The sequence below is a fragment of the Saccoglossus kowalevskii genome, chromosome 6 (assembly GCF_978046115.1).
Source record: "Saccoglossus kowalevskii chromosome 6, keSacKowa6.1, whole genome shotgun sequence".
Lineage (NCBI taxonomy): Eukaryota > Metazoa > Hemichordata > Enteropneusta > Harrimaniidae > Saccoglossus > Saccoglossus kowalevskii.
The window spans coordinates 37,803,288-37,828,918 of NC_140646.1; the positions used below are offsets into that span (position 1 = coordinate 37,803,288).

General features: G+C 32.8%; 1 protein-coding gene across 2 annotated transcripts; it reads left to right on the forward strand.

The window, feature by feature from the left end:
- Window positions 1–358: 358 nt before the first annotated feature.
- LOC100374939 (TOX high mobility group box family member 3-like) lies at window positions 359–24,712 on the forward strand. Of its 2 annotated transcripts, XM_085500497.1 has the most exons (9): window positions 359–495; window positions 12,061–12,147; window positions 17,541–18,185; window positions 19,082–19,321; window positions 19,564–19,644; window positions 21,595–21,849; window positions 22,213–22,337; window positions 22,503–22,523; window positions 24,237–24,379. In XM_085500497.1, the coding sequence occupies exons 1-9, from the start codon at window positions 475–477 to the stop codon at window positions 24,295–24,297; spliced, it is 1,536 nt and encodes a 511-aa protein (XP_085356623.1). In that variant the 5' UTR covers window positions 359–474; the 3' UTR covers window positions 24,298–24,379. The 2 variants fall into 2 exon arrangements, with proteins under 2 accessions (XP_085356623.1, XP_085356624.1); XM_085500498.1 differs by lacking the exon at window positions 22,503–22,523 and having other exon boundaries at window positions 24,237–24,712.
- The last annotated feature ends 919 nt before the right edge of the window (window positions 24,713–25,631 follow it).

Consider the following 25,631-nt stretch of genomic DNA (forward strand, 5'->3'; position numbering starts at 1 on the left):
CTAAAATCGCAAGAACTTGTACTGTATTGATATTCCTCTTGCTATCATTTGCAATTTGTATCCAACCCTAAATACTTCCCATCGCTAGTACAAAAAACAGTTATTTTAATATTTAGTGTTGCTTTATAAGTCTCTGATTAGAAAAAAGTCAAATCCAGCATATCTGCTCCTTTTAAAAAATCAAAAAAATCACCCCTCTGTGAAAAATAGAACTGTCCATGGGCTTCCCTTTACAGAAGCGCTATTTCCATAACAAAGAGGGAAGCCAATCATTTGTGTCACATGACCCTGATCAGCCAACCATGACACGACCCTCATTTGCATATTTATAACCCACATGTTACTGTTGTGTGTGTGTCCACTGTGTAAGTACAAGTTGGAGAACACAGTACAGGAGACGGAAAGAACCATCTTTAACTAACCATTTGATGCCTCAATTCTGTGGGATTTATATAACACAACAAGTTGTGCTGAATGGGAATCCTTACTTTCCTGGTATGTATATCGTTATCAAAATACACATTATCTACGACTGTTCTTCTTTTGTTCTAGGATAACCATAGTGGCTGTCAGCCGCAATATAGCTTGAGTCGTCTATTATAGCATCGCTGTTAACAAGGGCCCATTCCCTAGTATCGTTAGTATTATTATTTCTTTGGCCTCCTTCCTAATATATTTACTTGAAATTTGTTCAATTTCAATACTGTAACAGCAGACGGGTAATTATGGCAAAACTTGTGTACTAATTTATTTTAATAGTTGCCAAACAGATTAATGCCATATGTGCTTATTAGGCCTGTCAGCACTCTATTATTATTATACCGTGTTTTTGATAAAAGCTCCGAGTAGCTCCAATTTAACTGCTCTCTTTTAAAGTACAGTCTTTTGTTCCTAATAGACGATTCAAATATCCATCAGAAAATTTGCTTTCCTAAATTAATCCTTCCTTTTGACTAATAATCGTGTCTGAATCTGTGAATATGGATTGTGTGTTTTTATAAGTATCATAGTTTTATTAATTTTTTTATCTGTCCTGGTATTAATATTTTTTCAATTCTTTTAATTTGAATAGTTCAGTGATCTGTGTTTTTTCTTTCCTGTCATGTCAGTTTAGCTTTGTGATGCTTTCAAATTATTCTTACAACACATATTGTCGTCATCGTTGTGGTCAAGTAATAGTTGATCACTTCTAATCTCTAAAGTAATGTTTAATCTGGTTATAGAAGTGCGTTTTTAATGTTTTATAATTCTGACAGCATAGGTCAATAAATCTATATAAATTTAATACTATTCTCCGGATTGAATTTTTTTTCTTATTTTATAATTGCAATCGTCTTCTGTAAATAAATCCAAACATCCAAATTTTATTCTTCTTATTAGTAAAACTAAATAATTTTGAAATGAAATGTGAGAATGTAGTCTACTTGTATTGAAACTGACTTGTGTTGCATCACTAAACAAATGAAGTCTCAATTTTACTGTATCCATTTCATATATAATCTACATGTGCGATTTATTCTAAGGAAGCGAATGACGTGTATGACTTCATGCTGAACTGAACGTATTATAAGAATTATATAGAATTGACGACTAATTTAGATTCCGTTTAAATCACAATCTACGCTTGATGCAGTGCTATAGAAATGTGTTCTTTTTCATAAATATCCGTGAATGTAGGCTTGTTAGGCTACGCAGAATACCGAATTTGCCAATTTGAAATTGTACCAAAATAACTGAAGTTGGGCAAGTGGAGGTGTGCAGTGATGCTAATTCCGTAGCAAATACTTCCATCATACTGCCCGACCATTTGTCTTAAAGTTAGCCGAGCTCAAGTTGCAGATGCACTCCGGCTTTATTATGAATTTCTTGCATGTATGTAGTTTTATGATGACATATAGCCATTAAAATTGTGAAAAATCTACTCTGGCAGGTAATAATGAAAAAATTAATTACAATGACATGGACAAGGTAGTGTAATCTACGCGATTCAATCTTTCTGCGTTACAGCGCTGACCTGTGATGACCCTCTGTATCTATCATTATAGCAAACAGTCAATATGAAAACCTTTCGATGTGACAGAAAATGTTGGTTGGTTTTTCACTAAAATGTCATTTATGCCCAAGGGAATATTTTGTTCCCCCTTAAAGAAGTCTGTACATCATTGACTAAGGAGGTATACGCACAAAGTAAATTTACAGGAATATAAATGTCATACAGTTTTTAATGCCTTTATTTAATGTAACTCGCATTCTGGTTATATTACATTTTATTTATAACTAGGCATGATATTAAAATTTACTGCTAGCTTTGCAGGAGGGGTCGTGTACTGACAGTTTTGCGGGACGGGGTCATGTAGAGCATGAAGTGAAGTAACCATTTTAGTTTTGATCAGGTTTTTTTTCTTTTTTTGGTTCATGGTTTTTTTTTTTAGCAGCAATTTTCAATCTGAATTGCTAATTGTTAATCTGCTAAATTATATTTTAATTTGAGAAGAGTCTGCAGTTAGTATTTGTTGCTTGTCATGGGGCTACATGATACCAGTTAATATTAGATTTTTCATAGAAATAAATATCTCGCCAAAAAAAAAAAAAATTTTGTGAAACAAAAAAAATCAATTCAATTTTTCATGGAAAAACATTTTTTATTTAAGTGTACCTGCATTTATTTTAGAAAATTAATGGACCAGAAATCTTTTTTCTCTGCCAACCAAAAATAAATAACATTTTCACCTCATTAACCTCTTCACAATGTTACGCGATTGTAAATGTTCTCTCCTCAATGTCCTGCGGTAGGAAAACATTGCTGCATAAAAAACTCCTCGGGGGAGATTTTCAGAATTGTTGTGGAAATCACACCCTCCTACGTAAGATTACTACTTAAGCTGCATTGATTCCAAAGTAGTCTACCTAATATTCATCCTTATCATTCCCATATGTGATGTCATAACGAGTTACGCACTCACACCAACATGTTTAAAACAATTTGATATTTTGGATTTGTCCTTAGTCGTGGAAATTATTGAACGATTGTGTATTACATGTCGCTATAACCGCTGCTGTGAAACAAGCAACTAACTGATTAAATGAGTAACTGGTGCATATGGATTATGTTGTCATGACAACAATGATATTGAGATTTATTCAAAATGATCTATATAATTTTTATGGAGACTTTTCACACTAAATCTCATCAATATTTATAGTAGATTGAATTATTAGATTTTGATCTTTGCATGACAGTAGGTTCTATCTGGCAATCAGAGACATGGATAGATAATGTTCAGCTTATAACAATGGCAACAAATTATGGTTTATCAATAGTTATCCTTGCTAACACAAAATACATTTACGTTTCAACTCAGATTTTATACTGGTTGCTGTTTACAATTATTTCCTCCAGTGTCAAAATGAATTTTTGACTTAGTTTAATAAATGTTTGGTGCATTTAATATTACACAGACATGCACAAACATGTTATTACGATTTTATTGTCATTGATTAAATGGCGTAGATTTCATTCTGATCAACATTAATACGCGTGATAGAAATTAATATTTTTAGAAATTATTTTGTACTTTTCAGTGATATGAGAAAATTTTGTATTATTCACTCTGTCCATATTGTGGCTTTATACTTATCTTTTGTTTCCAAAATACATTGATTATTTTGTCAATATTGTATGGAGATGTTGGTAATTTGTAATGTATTGCAGACTCCTGTAAGGTTAATTTTTATGTCACCAACATGGCCGCAGCTACCACCGCCACCGCTGCTGCCTTTGCCATTTGCAGTGCTGTTTAGTAACTCCTCAGTTTTGATTTAAATTAAAATGAGTTGGTAAGAATATTGAAAATTTGACAAGATAGATAGGAGGAAACTTGACGCTAATAATGTGCAATTTGATTTTAATTTACTCACACAGTACGTAGAAATATGATATGCATTTAAAATAATATAAAAAATTGTATACACATTTTTAAAACCTTTTAATACTACGCCTTGAATTACCATATAATGGAAACAAATACATGGATTTTGTGTTAATTTGCACTGGAGGGCTGGAAAACTAATTTCATAAAAATTATGAAAATGCTTTTTTCTAAAGATGTTATTAATTTTCTACTATAAAAGTTTAAATAATGACGTACAATAGAAAGCATAAATCAGCGACAGAAAGTTCCACTTCAGTTTCAAAAGTACACAACCACTACGGTAAAATTAAAGCTACATGCTTTTATGTTCTCAACATGCTTTGCCGTAGATGTATCTGTTTAAAATAATATGGTATAATTTAAAAAAAAAAACAGATGAGAATCCTGATAAAAGAACATTTTCTGCTCCATACTCACTTTATACTGTAATTGTTTTGTTGACCATTCTCATTGTTCAATACACCTGCAGATAGTAAAAATTGGCTGTCGTCGTACGAATATAAAATTTGCTGCCTTCATACGAATAGACAATGTGTTTGACAAAGGCTACTGAATATAATTGAAACAACACACTGAGGACTGTGGCTTATTACTCTTAATATTTTTGACATTTTGAAGAGACAGATGGCTGATTTAAATTCACTATAGTGTGTACATGCATCGTTGTTTTGAGGTGGACTATGTATTCTTTCTAGTCTGATTTCCACAAGGCTCTCATCCATGTAGATTAATCTAAAAATCTCCATCTGTGATTAAACTTGTTGTGTTGATCGCAAATGTTTCTCAATGGAACCACAATTCTTGTGTGAATACTATAAATCGATTTATTTTTTCTGTTGCTATAATTTTTTTTTAATTACAAGGAGTTGGATTGAATCCTAATTGTGCCAAATGAAATGTTCAATTTGACAAATTTTACATTTTTCTACCTCGCAAAATAAAAGCGATATTAAAGCAGACAAAAAATTGACACGTATATTTCATTGGGTTCACTATAAACTGTATTGCAAAAAATTTATAGTGGCAAAAATGAAACAGTTTTTACAAGGCTACAGGCAACTGTAGTTGCATTGGTTTTGTATTCTTGAACATAAACAATTTCACAGTTGGAGTTCTTTTTCAGTGTATATGAAGGCCAAGTTGTTGTTTTTCTTCTCATTCCTTTGTAAAATTGCGACTGACTGACAACAATTTGAGCTTTCAGCAATTTGAGCAATTTTTTTTTTTTTTTCTATTTTAAATCTACCTGAATACAAATATTCAAAGTGCATCTGGCAATATTGTTTTATCAACTTAAAGTAATAGACTTTCAAGTCTACACTTCACAAAACATAACTGAACCCAAAAAATGTTACTCACAAAAGGCTTTAAAACAGTGTTAACTGGCCATTGTTCATTTTCCCTTGAGTGAAAACCCAGCAGAAAAAATTTTCTTTAGTTTAGGAAATATTATTATTCTCAGATAATAATAAATAAATAAATAAATGTCTATTCTTTCCATTGCCACCACCATCACCAATTTGTGTTTTATTTTGTTAAATTTAAAAATGATTTTTTTAGTAACCAAGACAATCAAAACAGAACGTGATTGCACCTATGTAGTCTCCAGTTGCCTTACAAGGCAAGTCTCTTCATCTGCAGTTTTCAAAACATTACACGTCTATTTAATTATAATTTTTCTGTGTTCACAACTTAAAGTGGTGGTTGGTAGCACAGCATGTCTTCAAAGATCATGTTAACAGTGTGCTTTACATGTATTACATACAGAGCATGGACCCCGATGAACATGCTGTGGTGTGACAATTTAACACTTTAAATATTCCCACTACTAGACATTGTTGAGTTTCTCTGTTCATGTTTACTAAAGGGAGGGAGCCGTTGATATGAAAGTGTGACTAAGTCATCAAAATAAATAATATAAGTAATTGAATTTTCACATACTACACAATTTTGACTATGGAAAACTTGTAAAAAGCACTGTTTCATTCTACTATTCAGCAGTCTCGCTTTTCACTACGGATTAAATACAAACCCCGGAAACGCTTAATCATATAACAGATTTTGCATACAAAAAACAATATTTTTATTTCTGGTTTATCAGTTCAAAATGTTATTTACATCTTGCCCAGACATACCCCCAATATTTGTGGTAATTTTCACCTATATTCAACTACAACATAGCAGTAGTATTTCATTGTCTGCAATATTTATTTGAACATGAACTAAATTATTCGGCACAATGGCAAAAAATAATTTAAATTTTAATAATCTTAATGCGTATTAACTTAATAATTTTACCATGTAATGAATATATTATTAAATATAATTGAGTGAACACATACAAAAAGCACATTCATACAGTATACAAGACAAGAAAAATACTGGTTTAATTCAAATGTTTCATTTAAATACATGGGTGAATGGTCTTACTGGCAATAATTGCACTTAGTCATTAAGTGAGCTCCTTTCCCAGCTGTAGTAGTCATCATTACGAGAGGCAACTGAAAGAACTACTCCCGAAAATTGATGGTTGAAGTTTTGAGAATAATTGTCTGCAAGCAATCCATCAATTGCCCTGTCAGTCTAAGAGAGGACTTTATTATTGCCCCGGCTTTTGTATCATATTTGTTCTATCTATCAATCTCGTCGTACATGTAGCACTGTAATTATTAACTGATAGTGTACATGTTACGCTGTTGACTGTATAAGGTATTATGAAATGGGTGCGCTTCTATTCTCACCCCTTCCCTTTTCCAGAACTGTGTTTAAAAAGTCTATCCATTAACTATTCCGTAATTTCACAGTTTTTGCTTGGACAAAATTTTGTGAAAGTCACTGGCTGTGTCTCCCTGTCTACCGTACATTAAATTATAGCAACATACATTGTACTTTAATGTTTATGGTGATGTATATGACAACATGCAATGTGGGTGGGTCCCATGCGACATATACAATTCATATATAATACATTGTTTACACAAAATTTTAACCCACACTCAGCGATGACCACTGCCTCTTTAACTGATTGATGATTCATTTGCGAATTTCGTATTTGCGAATTTTGTATATCGTCTATTTTGTATATCGTCTATTTTGTATATCGTCTATTTTGTATATCATCTATATTGTACATGTGGCTGGTACTTCATGGAGAACTGAACATGCAAGAGCAGATGCTTTGAAATGACCTACACATGTACAATAAATATTAATAAATGAAGCCTTTTTGTATATTTTTATAAAATATCATGTTTTCTACATGAAAACCACAAGGGGCAGTATATCAAGCACAAAATGATTTTACTGCTAATTAGAAATGACAGTCATCAATACTGTGTCGTGTTCTGTGCAAGTCTCGCATGAATTTGAATCTATTCGTTTATTTACACAAAATCTAAACGCGGTCTATGTGTCATTTCACAACAATTGTGACACTTAAATAATTCTCAGATTGTCATAATATTCATATTTTTATTTATTTATGAAGAGTGATATCAAAACGTGATTGAAAGCTACATTTATAACCATCTATGCATATTACATTAGACCTGAAATAATGGAATAATTATCAACACCAAACATACAAATTAAGCAAGGTCATTTCCTGAGTGAATTGATTTCACCAAATCATTGACTGAGTTTTCAATCTGTAAATTTCTACACATGTTCGTGGTCTCGACACAGTCACCCCAAATTAACTGTAACAACGTTTGACTAGAAATAGTTATATCCTTGAAATATGTTACAATTTCCTTGATGTGTCCATTACACATAGGGTGCCAAGCACCTCTGACAAACACCCGGCTAATGCAAAGAGGAATTCAAATTTCTTGTCGTGGATTGAAGAGGAAATTGCCTGTATATTGCTATTGATGCTGTCTTTTCATTGTGGATTTTTACAAGAGAACTGGCGTCAATAAGATTCTCTATTACATCAACTTTAGTTAATTTGCCTGTGATAATGCCAATTTTTCTCCCATTCTCTGTAGTTCTGTCTCTAGCGTGATGGGTAATTCCAAAATTGAATACCGATTCCTAGTCTTCAATATGTTTATTATTACTATGCTTTGAACGGAGGGTATTATTCAATTTCCATATTTTAATGACGGTCTCTGCTCAGCACACAAATGAAAAAACTTTTGAATGAAGTACTCCAAAGTGTTGCCATAGTTACATAATATGGTTGGTTATTTGAGCATACCATAAAAAATACTTTCGATTAATAAGTAAATGTGGATGAAAGATGAGGATGTGATATCAAGATATTTTCTGTGATTTGTAATTTGGTGGCAATTATTCCACCTGTTTGGTGTTCAGGACTTGATATTTCTTCCCAGTGTGTCTCACACAGTAAAAATTTTATCAAGATTTTCATTCTATCAACATTTCAGTGCAACATTCTGTATATTTTTCTGTAGTTTTCTGTAATCTTTGTTGCACCAAATGCATATAATTTCTGATACCTCCAATGATCAAAATTGTTAAAAAATTGTTTTTTAGAATTTTAAATAAATTTAATGCAATTCTAGAGACTCTGAGGCCACAAAAGGCCTTTTTGATTCCCTACAACCGTAAAAAATGTTTTCTTCACAATTTCCATTAGTCTTATGGTTTCCATTGTATCAATATTTATATCAATTATTCTGAAACACTCAGTGTAATGTATTAAATTAAACATAACTTTTTAATTCAAAATGGTACTCTCATATTTGAATTGTGACAATCTACTAAAAGATCTGGAAGAAATGTGTGATGGTCAGTTTAAAAAAAATCCCAGATACAAGTCTTATACCACAAATTTTCTAGTACAGAATGTAAATTTCAAGTTTAAAAAAAAATTACTACTATATAATAAAATACTGCTAGTTAATGTCCATGTTTAGACTAGGTAAAAACAAAACTGAGAACGTTGTCTCTATTTGTGGCTTCATTTTAGAGGAGCATTGACCAATTTGAATCTATCTTGTTGATTCAAATAAAAGATGTCCATCTGGTAGCCATTTTGTTTTATAAAAATGCACACCCTTGATGCCTGCGAGTCAAAATACAAAGGAGCACTAGCTGCATGTAACAGGGACTATGTCATCAACAGTGGTGTGTTAGATATACATTAAGAATAATTTTAGGGAGCAATAATACAAGCAAATATTTCAGCTATGTGATTTTTAGTTCTAAGAACTATCCTATATTTGAAAGTGGTCTGTCTGTGTCATACATCATTTTCAGTTGATGTAATATGTTTATTTAATAATCCATATTTTATATTAAAAAAAAATAGATACGTAAGAAATTTATCAATTGTATACAATATTTGTTTAGAATGCAATCATGCCAGCAATACAAGTAGTCAGTATATTTCATTGTATACATGTATATACTTTGCCGATCAGTACACTCAGACTTCTTGTATTAGTGGAAATTTGATTGTGCAATCTTTCATTATTTAGGAGGTTTTAATATAGAAATACAAATATTTCCGTAAAGCGTCAAATCATGGGAAGTCTGGTGTATACTATTCCAATCATGAAAACCATGTTGTTGTTTTATCCCTGCCATTAGAGCATAATATATTCAATAAGGGTCAAGGGTTAATAAGTGTTGTAGGCCATCTTTCAAGTTACACCTCCAACTCATTTCATGTTATTTGCTGGCTGTAAATGTAATAATGGAGAAGTGAATTAAATTTGACAAGTTGTTTTATAACTTGTGTAAAACTATACGTCCCCGAGGGTTGCTTGCATTATTGCCATTACTTTCCAATTTGACCCCGGTGACTGGCGAATCACCCAAAATGCCCATCAATTTATCAACGGTGGAATGGCTACCTGACAGGGAAAATCCGGTGCCCTGTACCGGGAACATCTGATTTTGATGGATTGGACAATGAAATTTGATGTAAAATTAAGACTGTTATTAGACTTGGCGGTATCATTTGTCATCGTGTATTATGGATTGCCATGAAGTGAAAAATAACCATCAATTGAAAAGCTACATGTTATTTATGGCAATCATAATGGTCAGCACTTCCTGGCAGTTGATTGTGTTAAAATCGGTGTATTTACCAATGTGCTACACTTCGCAAAGTGCCAGTTATCAATAAAATATAACATATGGGCTGTGAAATTTTATGAGTAATAAAACTGTCATTTATTAAGAATTGAACAGGCTATATTCGCTAGTTTTATCATTAATAAAGGTTTCAAAATTGATAGTTTGATTTTTATGGCATTTTATTAGCGTTTCCATGGATATCTGAATGTCTTACTTGTCAAGTTGACACTAAGTTAATTTTAAAGTCACAGGCACAAAATGAAAAAAAATGTCTTCATAATGTGTAAATTTATTTTTTATGAAAAATTGCTGCTAAATTAATGGAATATTTCAAATGGTTAATATTTTGCAGATGTATTTTAATGGCTGTTTATTATAATCGCAAAAATGTACTCAAAATTTCATGGTGCCTATTAATTATGTAAATAATTTCTATGTTTGTTTGGAAAGTTACAGATTTATTTATATTGTGGTTTAAAATTAACTTATACTAACCATCTAGTTTTTAATAACAATTTGTTATTATTGTTTTGGGGAAAAATTGCTTATAATTTATTATTCAAATTAAAGATCCATCCAGCCACTTTACATAATTTTCAGATATTGAATATCTAAGTGAATGTGGCAACACCAAATACATATTTTAGTACTAAATTTGGCGGGAAAGTAGTTCCAGTTGGCCTTTTTCCTACACTTACCGATCAATGTAGCAAGAATATAAGCTGGATATTTTCTGAATTACCATCAGGTATTGGTACAGTTATTAGTTTACCAAAACTAATTAAACTGATAATTATTTCCACAATCCATGCATACCAAATCAATAAAGGACAATATGTTTTTTAGGTAACATTTCTATAGCAGATGATTCAATATTTTTTTCCTTTCTTTCATTCTGAATAACGTGCATATAAACATTTATGAGACTGCTATAGAATTCAACGATTTCTTATTTTAGGTCGAGATGTGTTTTAAAGCAGACCATGCTTCAGTGATCAGGTGCGATGTATTCAAGCAATGTTATTAGCATTTTATTGTTGATATGCTAATAAATAAAAAGAGCATTACCTGAATGGCTCTCATTTAATACATCGTAGCAGTGAATGATCCAGATGTTGACATATTGCTTTTGTGAAATCTGCCATTTCTTGCAATTACACCATCTTTTTAAGGCAGTCAATACTTTTTGAATATGAAGTTTAATATGAAATATTCATAAAAACAGGCATGGTTCTTTTTTTTATTTTTCAAATAAATTTTGTTTTTTTATTTCTTAAATTGGAGTTGTTACACGGAAATAATACCGATATTAAATCTGGTTCGTCCAGTGAAGTTTTATTTGTTTCAACTCCCCTGAGTGATGCTTGATTAAAAATATTAATGTAAGATGAGAATACGAGTAATTTTTCTCTGATAAAAAGAAATTGTGATGTAATATATGTAACCAGGTCAAATTATTGTTGTGACATCGCAATCTTCCATCATGGAAGTGGCGGACTCCATGGACATCTGTAATTGAGACATTCTTTAATGTGTAATATTCATGATATTTCTACTATATTATTAAATATACTCTAATAAGAAACTACCAAAACATACAATTTTTATAAATTATAATGCTTAAGTAATTTGATACATGGATATATTTAACCTCTTTGACGATAAAAAACGTTGAAACGTTTCAAATATTTGTTCACACGTGCATTAATAAGTCATAATATGATCTGCTCTGTGTACAATTCCAACAAAAGTTACTCTGGTCGGCCATTAATTCTCGTATATTTGTAAAAAAAAATGGAAGATAATTTTTTACTAAAATATCATTGAAAAAAAAGCATCTTTTTATCCTATTTCTATAAAATGTTGGAATCATGTTTAATACATGAATACTAAGTTCACTTGTGTATTTATTTGTGTAGGATATCAGCTTATATGTACAGTGATTCTAATTCCATTATATTCAACATATTTTCCATGAACACAATTATCATTTTTATTACTCACTTATATTCAATTGGTCAAAATGTCTTTACTGTGAAAACATGAAGATCCGACATTTTTGTTTTTATTTTTTTAGGGAGAAGACAACTCTACTTTTGGTCTAAGTATGAGTAATGTACAACAAAATAATACAATCACGCCAAATCCTGTAATGCAACATGAGGTAAGTTCGTAATTAAAAAAAAAAAATTTAAAAAGTAACATTTACTTTTTCGAAATTCATTATCTGATTGATTGCTTATGATCCATTTTTTTAAACTTTAAAATGTCTTCTCTGACATTCCTTTTCCCCATTATGTAATGTGCGAAAAAGTGCAAAAGCATTCTAAAATCACAGAAGTTCATATTCAAGTTTCTGAGAATCAAATACTCGCTTGATTTGATAATGATTTCACCACCATCTTTTGAGCAATGTTAGTAACATAGTCTCAATTAGCATTAAAATGTCGGCCACCTGATATTGATTGACCAATCTCCATTCAAATTAACGCTATGCATCTTGGGAGTAAATCAAATTACTTAATTACAAATTACAAAAATGCTACAACTTTAGAGAATAAATAAATAATGGTCATGTTAAAATACAATGCCATCTTGAATCAGTTGAATAACAGTTTTAATGAAAACAGGATATGACATCACCAGTTAATTAAGAGGATATGACATCATGAAATGTCAAGGCAACTGAAGTATGTGAAAAATAATATTCAAATTGCAAAAAAAAATTTATAGTTCATATGAGTGATGGTATTTATATTTGAGTATATATATTATTTGTTATTATCGTTGTCATGATTGTTATACAGGAAGTGTTCATAAAGGAAAAAAATTGTGGCTGTACACATCAAGCAAACTGACCTTTATGGGTGCTATTTATTATAGACAATTTGCATGTGATTTCCATGCCAAGGTTATTGTCAGTACAAACAGATGAGTCACAAAATTGAAGGAAATTGGATAAAATGTGTATTGATGATGGTGATGATAACACCGACTTATTCAGTTAATGATGAAATGAGCGTTTCCATGGTCACAAATGATGTTGCTGGTTCCTACGACGATTAAGTTTGATATCAACAAATTATTGCCTCAGATACTTTCAGCAATCATCGGCAATGATAAAAAAATAATAATAAAGAGTAGGATTTAGAGAGTGTCACGTCGGGAATTGTGGTCTAACAGCTGTTATGCCACGCTAAGCTTATTTTACCTTACCAAGAATGCAACTTATGGCAGTTGTCTTGTCATATGTTGCTATAGCAACCTACATATCCCCTCTTACATAATAGACCTGGAAAATCTTTGGTTTTAAATTATGGAAGTTGAAAAAACTAAAGAAATCAAATTTGCAAAGAAAATGCAAGTTTGCAGTTGGTCTCTAAACAGATTGACATTCTCATGTGAATGAAAAACTCGTCCCCCCCCCTCATAATATTTGAATTAACAAGAAAAAAGGACCTATATAATACGACAAAATACAGATTAAAAAAAAAGCCCCTGTATTTTAATAATATGCAAATTAACACCCAAAAAATGAGCCTAGTATTGGAAGGCATGGAAATTAACACAACCACCAATAATCCTTGAACTTGGAAAATATTCAGCATGGCCTTTCAGATATTAAATATTGAACATTAAAAATAAAATTAGAAGGAATCCTAACAATTTACAGTTTGCAGACTGAGGTTATGGCAGACCCAATTAGGAGAGGCAAACCACTCTGCCGTCTTTGATTATATTAGCATTGTGTATATTTTGGATTCAAGGATAACAACTGAAGATCCTTTTAGGAAACAACTGCCCCAAGTAAAAAAAATCTGTTATAAAGGAAACTGACAGCCAGAGGGTAAAGTAAGAGGAGGGAAACCAAGACAGCGAATTGGGGAATGCATTCATCTTGCTTTCCAATTTAATCACGTTAAAAGGATAAAAATGAGAGGAGGAAAAAAAACACCATCAATTTCTATTTTTTTTTAAGGTTTCTTTATGCTTAGAAATTGAATGGCATATTTGATAAACAGAAAAATTTCAGTTTTAGAGTAGTGAAATGAACGCATTCTAATTTGATTCGTCTTTGATGACATTCATTAAATGAGTTCTTCTCTTGTTTACAAAGATAAATAGCATGATGGTTTAAATGCTGTACTCTGGTAAAGATGTGCACACTTTGCTAAATTATCAGTTCTCTATTTAATCAATTCTTTGTATTCTCGCCGCTAGTAATGTTCGTGAGTCAACGATTCGCTAAAATGTGTCTTTCATGGTATTAAACTAGCTTTAAATACAGTTAAAAAAAAAGTACTAAATCTTTAGCACTCCAGAACCAGATTTGAAGTACATGTACATTTCAAGTGTTTCTCTGTATCTGTGTTCTTTTCTTCTTTCATGAAAAGAATATTCTTAAAATTTTCTCCAAAAATCCTACCGGGTTAATACATGTATAATTATTACTGCTTATTTGAGAAACCAATTATTAGGAGAAATAAAAAAATACTGTGTGTGACATTTGACGAAAGCACATTGAATTTCATTGGTGGTTGTACATGAAGAACATTTATTGTAATTAGGGTTTACAGATTGCTACTCTGATATGTTTTCATTCCTTGCTTACGGCCATGTTGAATACTTTGTAAGGGATCGTAGATAATTATTGACAGATAGATTATTATTTTTGTTATTTTCAAAAGCAATTAATTAATCCCAACTTGAATCACTCTATAATTACTTTTTTTCATGAAAGCTCATATTTTGATCATAATAGTTTTTCCACTTTGACATTTTTGCTTTTAGTACTCATTCTATTTTTGTTCTGATTTTCGCTTCATCCTTATTTTCTATTTTTTTGTTTAACTGTTTGAATCGCAAATTCAACTTCATAAATTACACCCATGCTCACTTTCAATATTATCAACCATTTTTTTCCACTTGGTTGAGAATTAACGGAAATTATATTAATATATTAAAAAATTTTTTAAAAAATACTGCTAAGATATCAGTTGTTTTTTCCCTTTACTGTTCATAGATACCCAAATGTATACTTTTCCAACTCTAACTATTGACGAAATATGGAAATAATGAAATTATTATTTTGTACTTCATACAAACAACTTTTCTGTCATCATAACTTCACTGATCTTTCAATTCGGCCAATTATGAGAGCCCCATGCTATAATCAGAGATCTGTAAATACACGCATCACGCTGTGTTCGTATCTACTGTCCCTAACAAGCAGGAAATTATTGAAAACCTATTTGTACTTGTACTGCTATCAACCAAATTATCCTCAAGTCTTTCTTTCAAATTTAAAAAAAAGAGGCTTGCAGAAAGTTATAATTCTGCTAAATTTAAAATTGGCACATACGACCTTGACAATGTAATTTACTTGTAATTATGTGGTACAAAAGATGCAATCTGAACCAGCAAAAAAACATTTACATAAATTGACTTTAATGACTTTAACAGTGTAATTAAATTCAACAATATTTTAATTTTAACACAAATTGCAGTTTTCTATGTATACGACGACATGTGGTTTCCGAAGAATTAATATCCTATTGTTTTTACAAAAATTGAAGTGAAATTATATGCAGTGAAATGGTTAGTCAGTGCCAATATTTCTATAATGTGCAATTTAAGGGTGTTAGAATATACCCCATCATTTTATAACAATTTTATATCCCTCCCCTAATTTGCATAATTTTACAGATTATCATAATTACCAGAAGAAATATTAATATGTAGAACTGTAAATATTTTTACCAAACATCAAATTATATTTGCCTATTTATATCTGAGTACATCTCCTATGTATAAAAATTTACATATATTTTTAGACATTAGAATTTGCAGCATACAAACAATGAATGAAATATCACTTGGGGGGGTTCTAATAGGACAGGGAGTCACAGTGGAAGTTAATAAAATCTAACGGCGAAAATGTTATAGTATCTATCATAATTTAGAAAAAATTCTTGATCAAATTTTCTACTATAAAATGTTGAGCAACAAGTTTTGGACTTTGTTTGTAATGTGTTCTACATGTATATTGTGTATTTTTATAAATAACTATTTGTAGCCAATTTTATCTTAAAATTCCTACTTTAAAACGCACAGCATGCCTAAAAGTAATTTTCTACCAAAATAGGTTGTGACAAACACATGCTGTCTCAATATCTAGTGAATGAATCGTCAATAAATTCTTCGTTCCAATTATGACCCATTGCATCCATCCCTGCTACCCTGTAAGTGAAACAAGAACCTGCTAACATTGCATCCATCCTTGCTACCCTGTAAGTGAAACAAGAACCTGCTAACATTGCATCCATCCTTGCTACCCTGTAAGTGAAACAAGAACCTGCTAACATTGCATCCATCCTTGCTACCCTGTAAGTGAAACAAGAACCTGCTAACATTGCATCCATCCTTGCTACCCTGTAAGTGAAACAAGAACCTGCTAACATTGCATCCATCCCTGCTACCCTGTAAGTGAAACAAGAACCTGCTAACATTGCATCCATCCTTGCTACCCTGTAAGTGAAACAAGAACCTGCTAACATTGCATCCATCCTTGCTACCCTGTAAGTGAAACAAGAACCTGCTAACATTGCATCCATCCTTGCTACCCTGTAAGTGAAACAAGAACCGCTAACATTGCATCCATCCTTGCTACCCTGTAAGTGAAACAAGAACCGCTAACATTGCATCCATCCCTGCTACCCTGTAAGTGAAACAAGAACCGCTAACATTGCATCCATCCTTGCTACCCTGTAAGTGAAACAAACGCCCACTAATACAGTATATACTATCACTTGTTAAATTGCTTCCAGTCAAAAGATTTCAATATCTCTCGCAGTCACATGGTAACATTAAGATGCATATAAGCCAAGTTATATGATGCGGTTATTTGTCTTCACGGGTGATATCCATTGTGGCTAAAATTAAAATAGAAGAAAGTTGCTAGGACTAATAAATATAACAAACGTATATAGAAAATAGTAGTAGGTAATCATAGTCCCTGGTAATTATTAAATATAACCAGAGGTTTTGGACAAAATATCCTTTCTCATACTTATTTGTCCGGAATACATTGTTATATTAAATAATTACAGAGGACTGTGTTTACCTACTACAATTTTCTGTGGTTGAAAGTACACTTATAGTTTCACTCGTTCATTGAAACTGTTATTACGTGCAACACAACTTTTTGTGTATCATGTTTTTTTCAGATTTTCAGTGTTCATCTTATCTAACTCATTTAACACACAATGCACGACATATTGATGTTAACTATGGTCCTATTTACAGTACTATGTTGTTTCACATAGTCTCAAAGCGGAAGTAAAGCTCTGATGCAAGAATGGCATGACTTCAATGTCAAATATATAATTTTGAACACTATTTTAGCGTTTTAATAAATTTTTTTTCCTTTTTATTTGTTTCATGTGGTGTATAAAGCAAGTGTGAAATTTAAATGTTCCCTCTGCACCAACTGTGACTTTTTAAAAATCAAAACTATTTTATTACTAAACACCATTGTTTATTTTTGACCTTTTTCAGACTTTCCATACACCAAGCCTAGGTGATGAAGAGTTTGACATTCCTCCAATCACTCCGCCACAGATAGCAATGGAAGCAATGTCTACCAGTATGACCGACCCAAACACAGCACCAGCCTTAACAGAACCAATGACAAGCCCATCACCAACATTCACACATGACTCAAACCCAAAGTTTACCCAGGCTCATATCACAGAGACTGCAGATTCTTTACCGAACCCTGCAATGGAAACATTCCCTGATCCACAATTCCCACCACAGACAATTGATATTCCACCTATAACAGCCTCAAACTGTAGCTTGGGAATTGACACGGTACCTTGTGCAGTGCAATCGACGGGAGAACAGTCCTATAGTCATACTCTTCCCATGACAACGTTTGCTATGACAACACACCCAACCCCCTCGTACATCCACGATGTTCATATACCTCCACCACCGCAGCATGTACAGAGTCAAGTCAGTCAGTTGTCTACAATCAACCAATCAGCAATCAGCTCACATCTCGGTCTGCAAGTTGGAATGCGGCATGGGATACACATGGTTGATGGTCGGTTATCAAAGCACAGTCCATCGCCACCAACAACGTCCCCGATACCCCATGAAAGTAGTGAAGATAGTGATGATAACACTCCCCTTTCACAGGTATGTATCTCTACAATGGCTCTCACAAACAAAATTATACGCCAATGATTTTTTAGTCACAATCAGAAAAAAATTTTCTCATTTATTCTGATCTAGATCTGTACTTCGTAATACATTATGACAATTCCACACAGAAAGAAAATGCATATTAAAAAAAAAATTGGTGGGAAATATAATATTGCTCAAAAGGTTAAGTGTTGCTATAATAGTCTGCAAGCATAAGTGTAATTACAATCTGTATTTTTGACCTCTGTATATGCAGAGTGCTTTCACATGTACCGCCCCTAACCCCTGCATCCAGAAATCTGAGAGACACATTAGATAATATACAGTGAATGTAGATGTAATTGTCTATAGCTTGTAGTGTTAGCGCATCATGTCAAAAACAAGAAAAGTTGATAACTTGTGTCCAAATTAACTTGCAACAAAATATTTTGATAAAATTGTCAGCTTCTATAATTGGATGAAACAAATACATGTAATACACTGTAGGCTTAGAGCTTTATCGGAAGAAAATGTCTGCACTATGTTTTAGCTTCACTGTCTATTCATATCACTGATTGTCTGCCGGCTACATTTTCAACTTCTTCTTAAAAACCGTCGGCTGTATAGGTTTTTATAATCACTGCAAATGTACCTCGGGTGGTTCTCTTTCTCTCTCTGAGTGGTTCATTTTGTAAAGATACCTACTATTCTCTAATTTTAGTCAATATTTTTGTCAATTTTGGTAAAAATTGCTATTTTCGATCTAAAGCTCAGGTACATCGTTTAATTGCTCACATATATTCAAACATTTTCTAATAAAAGTTGGAAAATGACCTCCTACTTTAAATTTGACTGATGCTGAAAGCCAACATTGGTTTTAAATTGTGTGTATTTTATTGTTGTGTAAACAGGTTGTCGGCACTCTGAAACGAACGGCTGTTGAAGTGACGCCACCTCCGCCAAAGAAAAAGACACCAAAGAAAAAGAAAAAGAAGGACCCGAATGAGCCACAGAAGCCAGTATCTGCATATGCGTTGTTTTTTAGGGATACTCAGGCAGCCATCAAAGGACAGAATCCAAACGCTAGTTTTGGTGAAGTCTCAAAAATTGTGGCTTCGATGTGGGACAGCCTGGGTGTAGAACAGAAGCAAGTAAGAGCTATCTCCTGTTGTTGAAATCTGTTTTATTCTTACTTATTTTTTTTTTTTATTTACATTTTTTCGCCAAAAAAAATATCACGACTATCAGTTTTCATTTCTAAATGTATGTCAGTATTATGTTTTTCATATTTGAAGTTTGGCAGAAAATATCGGTAATCAGCCATATTTCAGGTGGCGATTTTGATTGTATGCAAATGATCAACAGTTTGACTGTTCTTTCTCTTTGTACATAGGTTTACAAGCAGAATACTGAGGCTGCTAAAAAAGAGTACTTAAAAAAACTAGCTGCCTACAGAGCTAGTCTTGTGTCAAAGGTTAGTAATTCACAGATGATATTGCTATGGCAACCAACTTTAGAGGGCTCATCAGTGTTAGATTTTAAAATATTATATGATGTGAATGTTGTCAAAACGTATTCAGGGCATTTAGGTCAACATTTTCTACATTTGCTTATTGAAAACAATAATCATGTTTACAAGAGTTTTTAGTTTATAATAAACGGTAGATTATGACTTTCCTCATAAAGAATAATTATTGCATTGACCAATTTTAATCTCATTCAGGAAATAAAGATCATTAAATTAAATGCAAATATTAAACATGTTTTACAGAGTTGGACTCATTTCACCAAGTTCAAACAAAATTGATCAAATAAATATTCAAAATAATCATTTCAAATAAGTTGAAGCGCAGTGCTGCATAGTACCAAGGTATGCAGGTATATTGGTAATTGCTCATCAAAGGTCATGCGACCACAAGTCAATCCTTTTATCTATGTTGTGTTTTATTTTAAGTCTTTTGTCTGGCATTTGATCTGGGATATGACATGTAGTAGCATTTCAATACATAATTTTGGTTGTTATAACTTTCTTTAAAATTAAAAACGTCAGACGCTGGCCGAGTCCTAGCAAACACTGATTAGGCCACATCAAACACTGGTCCAGTCCCAGCAAACACCAGAATTATTTTTTAAAAATCATTGCTAGTTAGGAAATTGATAGAATTTAAATTGATTATGATCTGCAGACTGTCTACCATATTTCTTTGAATATCCATGTAGTGATTGTATAAACTTACATGGAGGCAGAATAGATGCTGTAATAGAAAAACATTTATTTTAATCTGGATCAACATATGATGTAGCTATAAATGAAAACGTATGAAATACTTACACTCAAAATGAATATTAATGTCCTTTTTTTACCAATATTCATAATAATTTATTAAAGTGCCAGAGACATTAAATTGCGTTTTGAATAGCCTAACATTGAAAGGTTTGGTGGTTATTGTTGCAGCCATCTTTCATTAATGTATTACTGTATTATTAATATTAATAAATTGGCCATTCACCTCCATAATAAAATACTATATATAATTTTAGTTCATAATGTATATTATAATTTAATGGCACTCCCTATGTGTTGGCTCACTGCCAATTACAAGAATAATAATTGCTGAAACGAGTAAGACAGCTAAAATATTTAAAATATTGTTTTCACCGTTATTTACATTGAGATCAGTTATTAAAAATAATAATATACAATGTACATGGTATTCATTAATTCCAGTTAGAAATGACTAATACACAATAACATTAGTAAAGCACTATTCGTCATGTCACAGTGTGTTCGGTATGATTCTATGCGACTCACACAATGCATATCAAATACATAGTTCGTTTACACAAAGTGTGAACAGTCGCTGCATGAAGACTGCGGTGCTTTAAGATTTCATTGTTGTTGTTTACATATACTCTGCATAAAACATTTTTCATGGATTTTACTTTTTTCCGAACAATTCAGTTGTCTTGCAATAAACTGAACTGAGCATTATAAACATTTTGATTTTAATTCCAAATGTGATGTAGTCTTGCTGATTTCTATGACGATGAAATGTTGACAGCAATTTTCAATGCCTGTTTATTCATTCCTCATCATCTTTTGTGAAATTCTGTGGTTAGGATCATCACTCCCTAGGCAATATATTGAAATAAGAAATAATTGCAATGGAGGCTTGTATCATGCATGCATTTACAGAGGATTTTGCTTTATTTATCATTTTCTGAAAATATCTACACCAAGCTTTAATGATACAGGAAAGAACATCAGTTTTTAATATTTTGTAAGAAATGAATGAATAAGGATGTTTGCAGTTACTGTGTAACCTTAAGCTGTTTTTACAAATCTCCCATAATGCATTGTACTGCATGTGGTTTGGAAAATGTATAAAAATCACTAATTTTCTGTTTTTTAATCTTGCTGCAGGCTGCTGTGGACCAGGCAGAAACAGAAGATGTGTCAAGTCACAAACAGAAAAAGATGACAGTGACCAGTAACACACTCACCAGTGCCAACACAACTACTACAATGATTCAGTCAATACCACGAATCATTGCGCCAAAACCAACCCCAACAGCTTCCATGCCCATAACTGTTACCATGACGACAGTTGCCAGGTCAGCTTCTCAACAACCTGTTGTTCAAACCATTATCACCAATCCAAAACTTCAGCCTCATATGGTAAGACCGATTTGATTTCTTTGAAAATATAATTTTCAGTTACTGTGAAACGATATTTCTTTTTAAAAAAAAGCATATTTTCACAATTAGATTGTTGGCAGCTAAATTAAAATTCTGTATATTGTGCATTGAGCAAAATTCGCTATTTAAAAATGCTCATATTTCATAAAACACCATGTTAAGTGAATACTGCTTTGATAAATGTGCAGGAATGCTATTACTTTGTACGTTTTGCGACTACCAATATAATCACATGTGAACTCTGTGAGCAAAATGAAATTTGATGAGGTATTACATGTACAACAGTTTTGGAGAAAGCACACTTGCAACTGACATATCATTGGTCATAATTACTCTTCTTAGGTTCACACAAATGAGCGTAAAAGGTCAGCGACCTGCATGAGGGTTGGTTGTGAGAATCCCGCTGTGGAGAGTCCTGATTGGGATAAAGAATATTGCAGTAATGAGTGTGTTGTCAGTCACTGCAGGTGAGTTTTTAACCCACTTATTGAACCCTTGCTTTGCTGGCAACTCAATGAATCCTCAGCATAAGTTATTGGGTGTTTTCATAACTTGTAGCCATTTTCTAGATGTCAATTATTTCAGTCCAAATGTAAATTTTTGCACTATTTCTTTTTCTTTCCTCCCCTAAGATGTTTCCGATGCTCAGCAAGGTAAGGGTTGGATTCTTTCCCCTATCTACCCCTGTAAAAGTGTTGTTTATTTAATGTTTTGCTTGTTGTGCTTTTCATTCCTGTATGTGTCCCTTGCCTACTTGCCAAACTCCTGCTACTCAAGAAAACAATGAAGGCCTGAGATCTGTTTTGGGTTCTCTCTCACTTCCACTGATGTTCTGTGTTGTTGTTGTTGTTAACCACACCCAATGAAGCATTTTGTTGTTGGTATCATATACCCATACCTGATGTATCTCCTTGTTGGGATCTGTAATTCCATCCCCACAAATCCCTTCATTGTTGGCAACCCTATCCATTCCCACTGAAGGCATTTGTTGTTGGTACCCCTATCCAGACCCACTGACTCCCTCTGTTGTTTGTAACCCTATCCAGACCCACTGACTCCCTCTGTTGTTGGTAACCCTATCCAGACCCACTGACTCCCTTTGTTGTTGATACCCCTATCCAGACCCACTGACTCCCTTTGTTGTTGATACCCCTATCCAGAGCCACTGACTCCGGTACCCCTATCCAGAGCCACTGACTCCGGTACCCCTATCCAGACCCACTGACTCCCTTTGTTGTTGGTAATCCTATCCAGACCCACTGAATTCCTTTGTTGTTGGTACCTCTATTCTTCCTAAGCTGACTTGTTGACAAACTCTGGAATAGTCCAGAATTTAAACTTGTTTTTCATTCTATATGTTGCTCTGCTCTTTAAGCAGAAGATATATTTCACATTAACTTTAATAAAGATTTATTTACTCACTCCTGATAACACGATTTGCAATCTATGTCAATGATGTAACATCTAATATTGCCAAGGACAGAACATTAATGTCCATTCATCAAGTCTTGTGCAGACGTGACTGAAGGTGACGTTAAATGATATATGAAATATGACATGTGTCGTTGGATATTAATTTTAATCATGTAGCGTGTAATTTAATGGCTTGGTGTGACATCATCAGAACGGACAACGTATTTTACTCCATTACCACTCAATAACCTATGATATTTGGTACATAGCCGATAGGCATAATCCACAAGCTAATGTCAAAGTAACTACACAAAGTGTTAAAGTAATTACACAGGAGTACCTCTCACAGCATTACGATCGTTATTGCATTTAAATCCATTTGTGCCTGCAATTACTGATGAAGGACCCAGCTGAACAGGAGCTGTTCGAAAACAAATGAGATCTGATGTCCAAATTGACAATTAAAGTCACTGACAGCGCTGTACAGTCAAACTGATCATTAATGTTATCAGGTTTCCATCGGTAAATTAACTGATAGTGTGTAATAGCCGTTGCCATATGATTACATGCATGTTACACCCTACATGTATATCTGTTAGGTTAAACACTGTTCAATGTACAGCAGGAAAGAAAACATGTTCTCAATAAGCCAGACTGTCAATCAGCAAATGTACCAATTTTGGCTTACCTGGTTAGGTTATATATTTGTATCAGGAAATAAGTTCAATATTATAGCTCGAGAGAATTTTTTAAAAATCTGACTGGTGCAACAGCGCCCTCAACATCATCTGTAGGAGAGTTGAAGGCACTGTTACCCCCATTATGTTTTTTGATGGGAGTAGCTTTCATTTGGGTCTGTGCGGTTTTCAGTATTTGACACTTATTGTTGTGTATCTCATTTCATTTTGATGTTCTTGGTTTTTTTTAATTTTTTATATTTTGCTTTCTTCTAGAGATGTTTTCACTGCCTGGGTTGCATCGCGGAATCCAAACATATTCCCATCAGTCAAGTAAAAGAAAAGAAGATTCCGTTTTTGTTTTTTTTAGATTATAGAATATTTTTATTTTTTTCCTTTATAAAAGAATATACTATCTAGTCATGTTCTATGTGTTTTTATTTATATAAATCATGGTATTTAATCCTCTTTGGCACATGTCTTAGACAAGAATCAAGGAGGACGTAGTCCTTATCCTGACCCAGGCTAAATTGCTTAATTTATCATGGTACAATGTAGCAAGTACCATGTACAGAATAATTCTATTTATTATTAAAAATGTTTTTGTGGACGCCGCTTCACTGCCTTGCTTAATAAAAGTGTGTGTAACGTCAGTGACACAGACGGCCATTATGTTTCCTGTACATGTACATATATTTGACATATCTTCAAATATTTTGAAGTAAATTTATTGTTCATCTTGTAGGAGTTCATCAATGTTGTCTTATGTCTACTTTTTTTTTCTTAAAAGTTAAATATTTATCTTCAGAGAAAACATTTACTCTGGTATAGGAAATGTAATGGCCATCTGTATAATACATGCAGGTACCTGCAGAAAATGCTGGAGTTTCTTTGGTTGCTGTGCTCTGTTGAGTATGTGATAATGATGCATTCGGGGAATGAGTTGAAAAGAGTGTTTCCTTTAAGCCTCTTTTGGAGGCAACTTACTCAGTGAGGTCACCGAGTAAAAGTCTGGTATTAACATTAACCAAATTAATATTTATATTAAGAAAAGTTGCTTAGAGGGAACAATGGAGAAATTTGGTTGCATGTCCTTGGATATGCTTAGTTTTTTCTTGACCCAAACTGTTTCCTCAAGTTTACATCAGGGTGTTTATTTTATGTTTTCTATGTTTGTCATATTTGATGGTTATGAATATTCATTGATGCTGCATATCCAGTTGACTTTCAGTTTGCCAGTTGATTTTTCATTTACTTTTGAAATGCATAGATTCACTATAATTAGCCATGTTTCCAAATGCTAGTGACTCGCTGTAGTTATTTTAACTGTTGTATATTTCGCACATGTACATACCATCAAATATTCGAAAACATCAATAAACCACACAGTATCTTCTCAGAGTGTGACTGTAATCTTAGTATTCAACTGTATTACATCCTTCAAGCAGAGAAAGTCAAATACTGTTTAGTATCTTGGCATCCAGAGATCTCACGACTCTGCAATGGTCCTGTATATTTCATTAGATATTTTCTTTCGTTCCAGCCACCCAGTTTGTGCAACACTACATTATTATTTGCATAACAATGGATGTAAATAGTACACCAACGTCAATAAACGCTTGTCATGTACAAATTACTGCCGACTTACAGTTCTGCCTCAAAATGGAAATT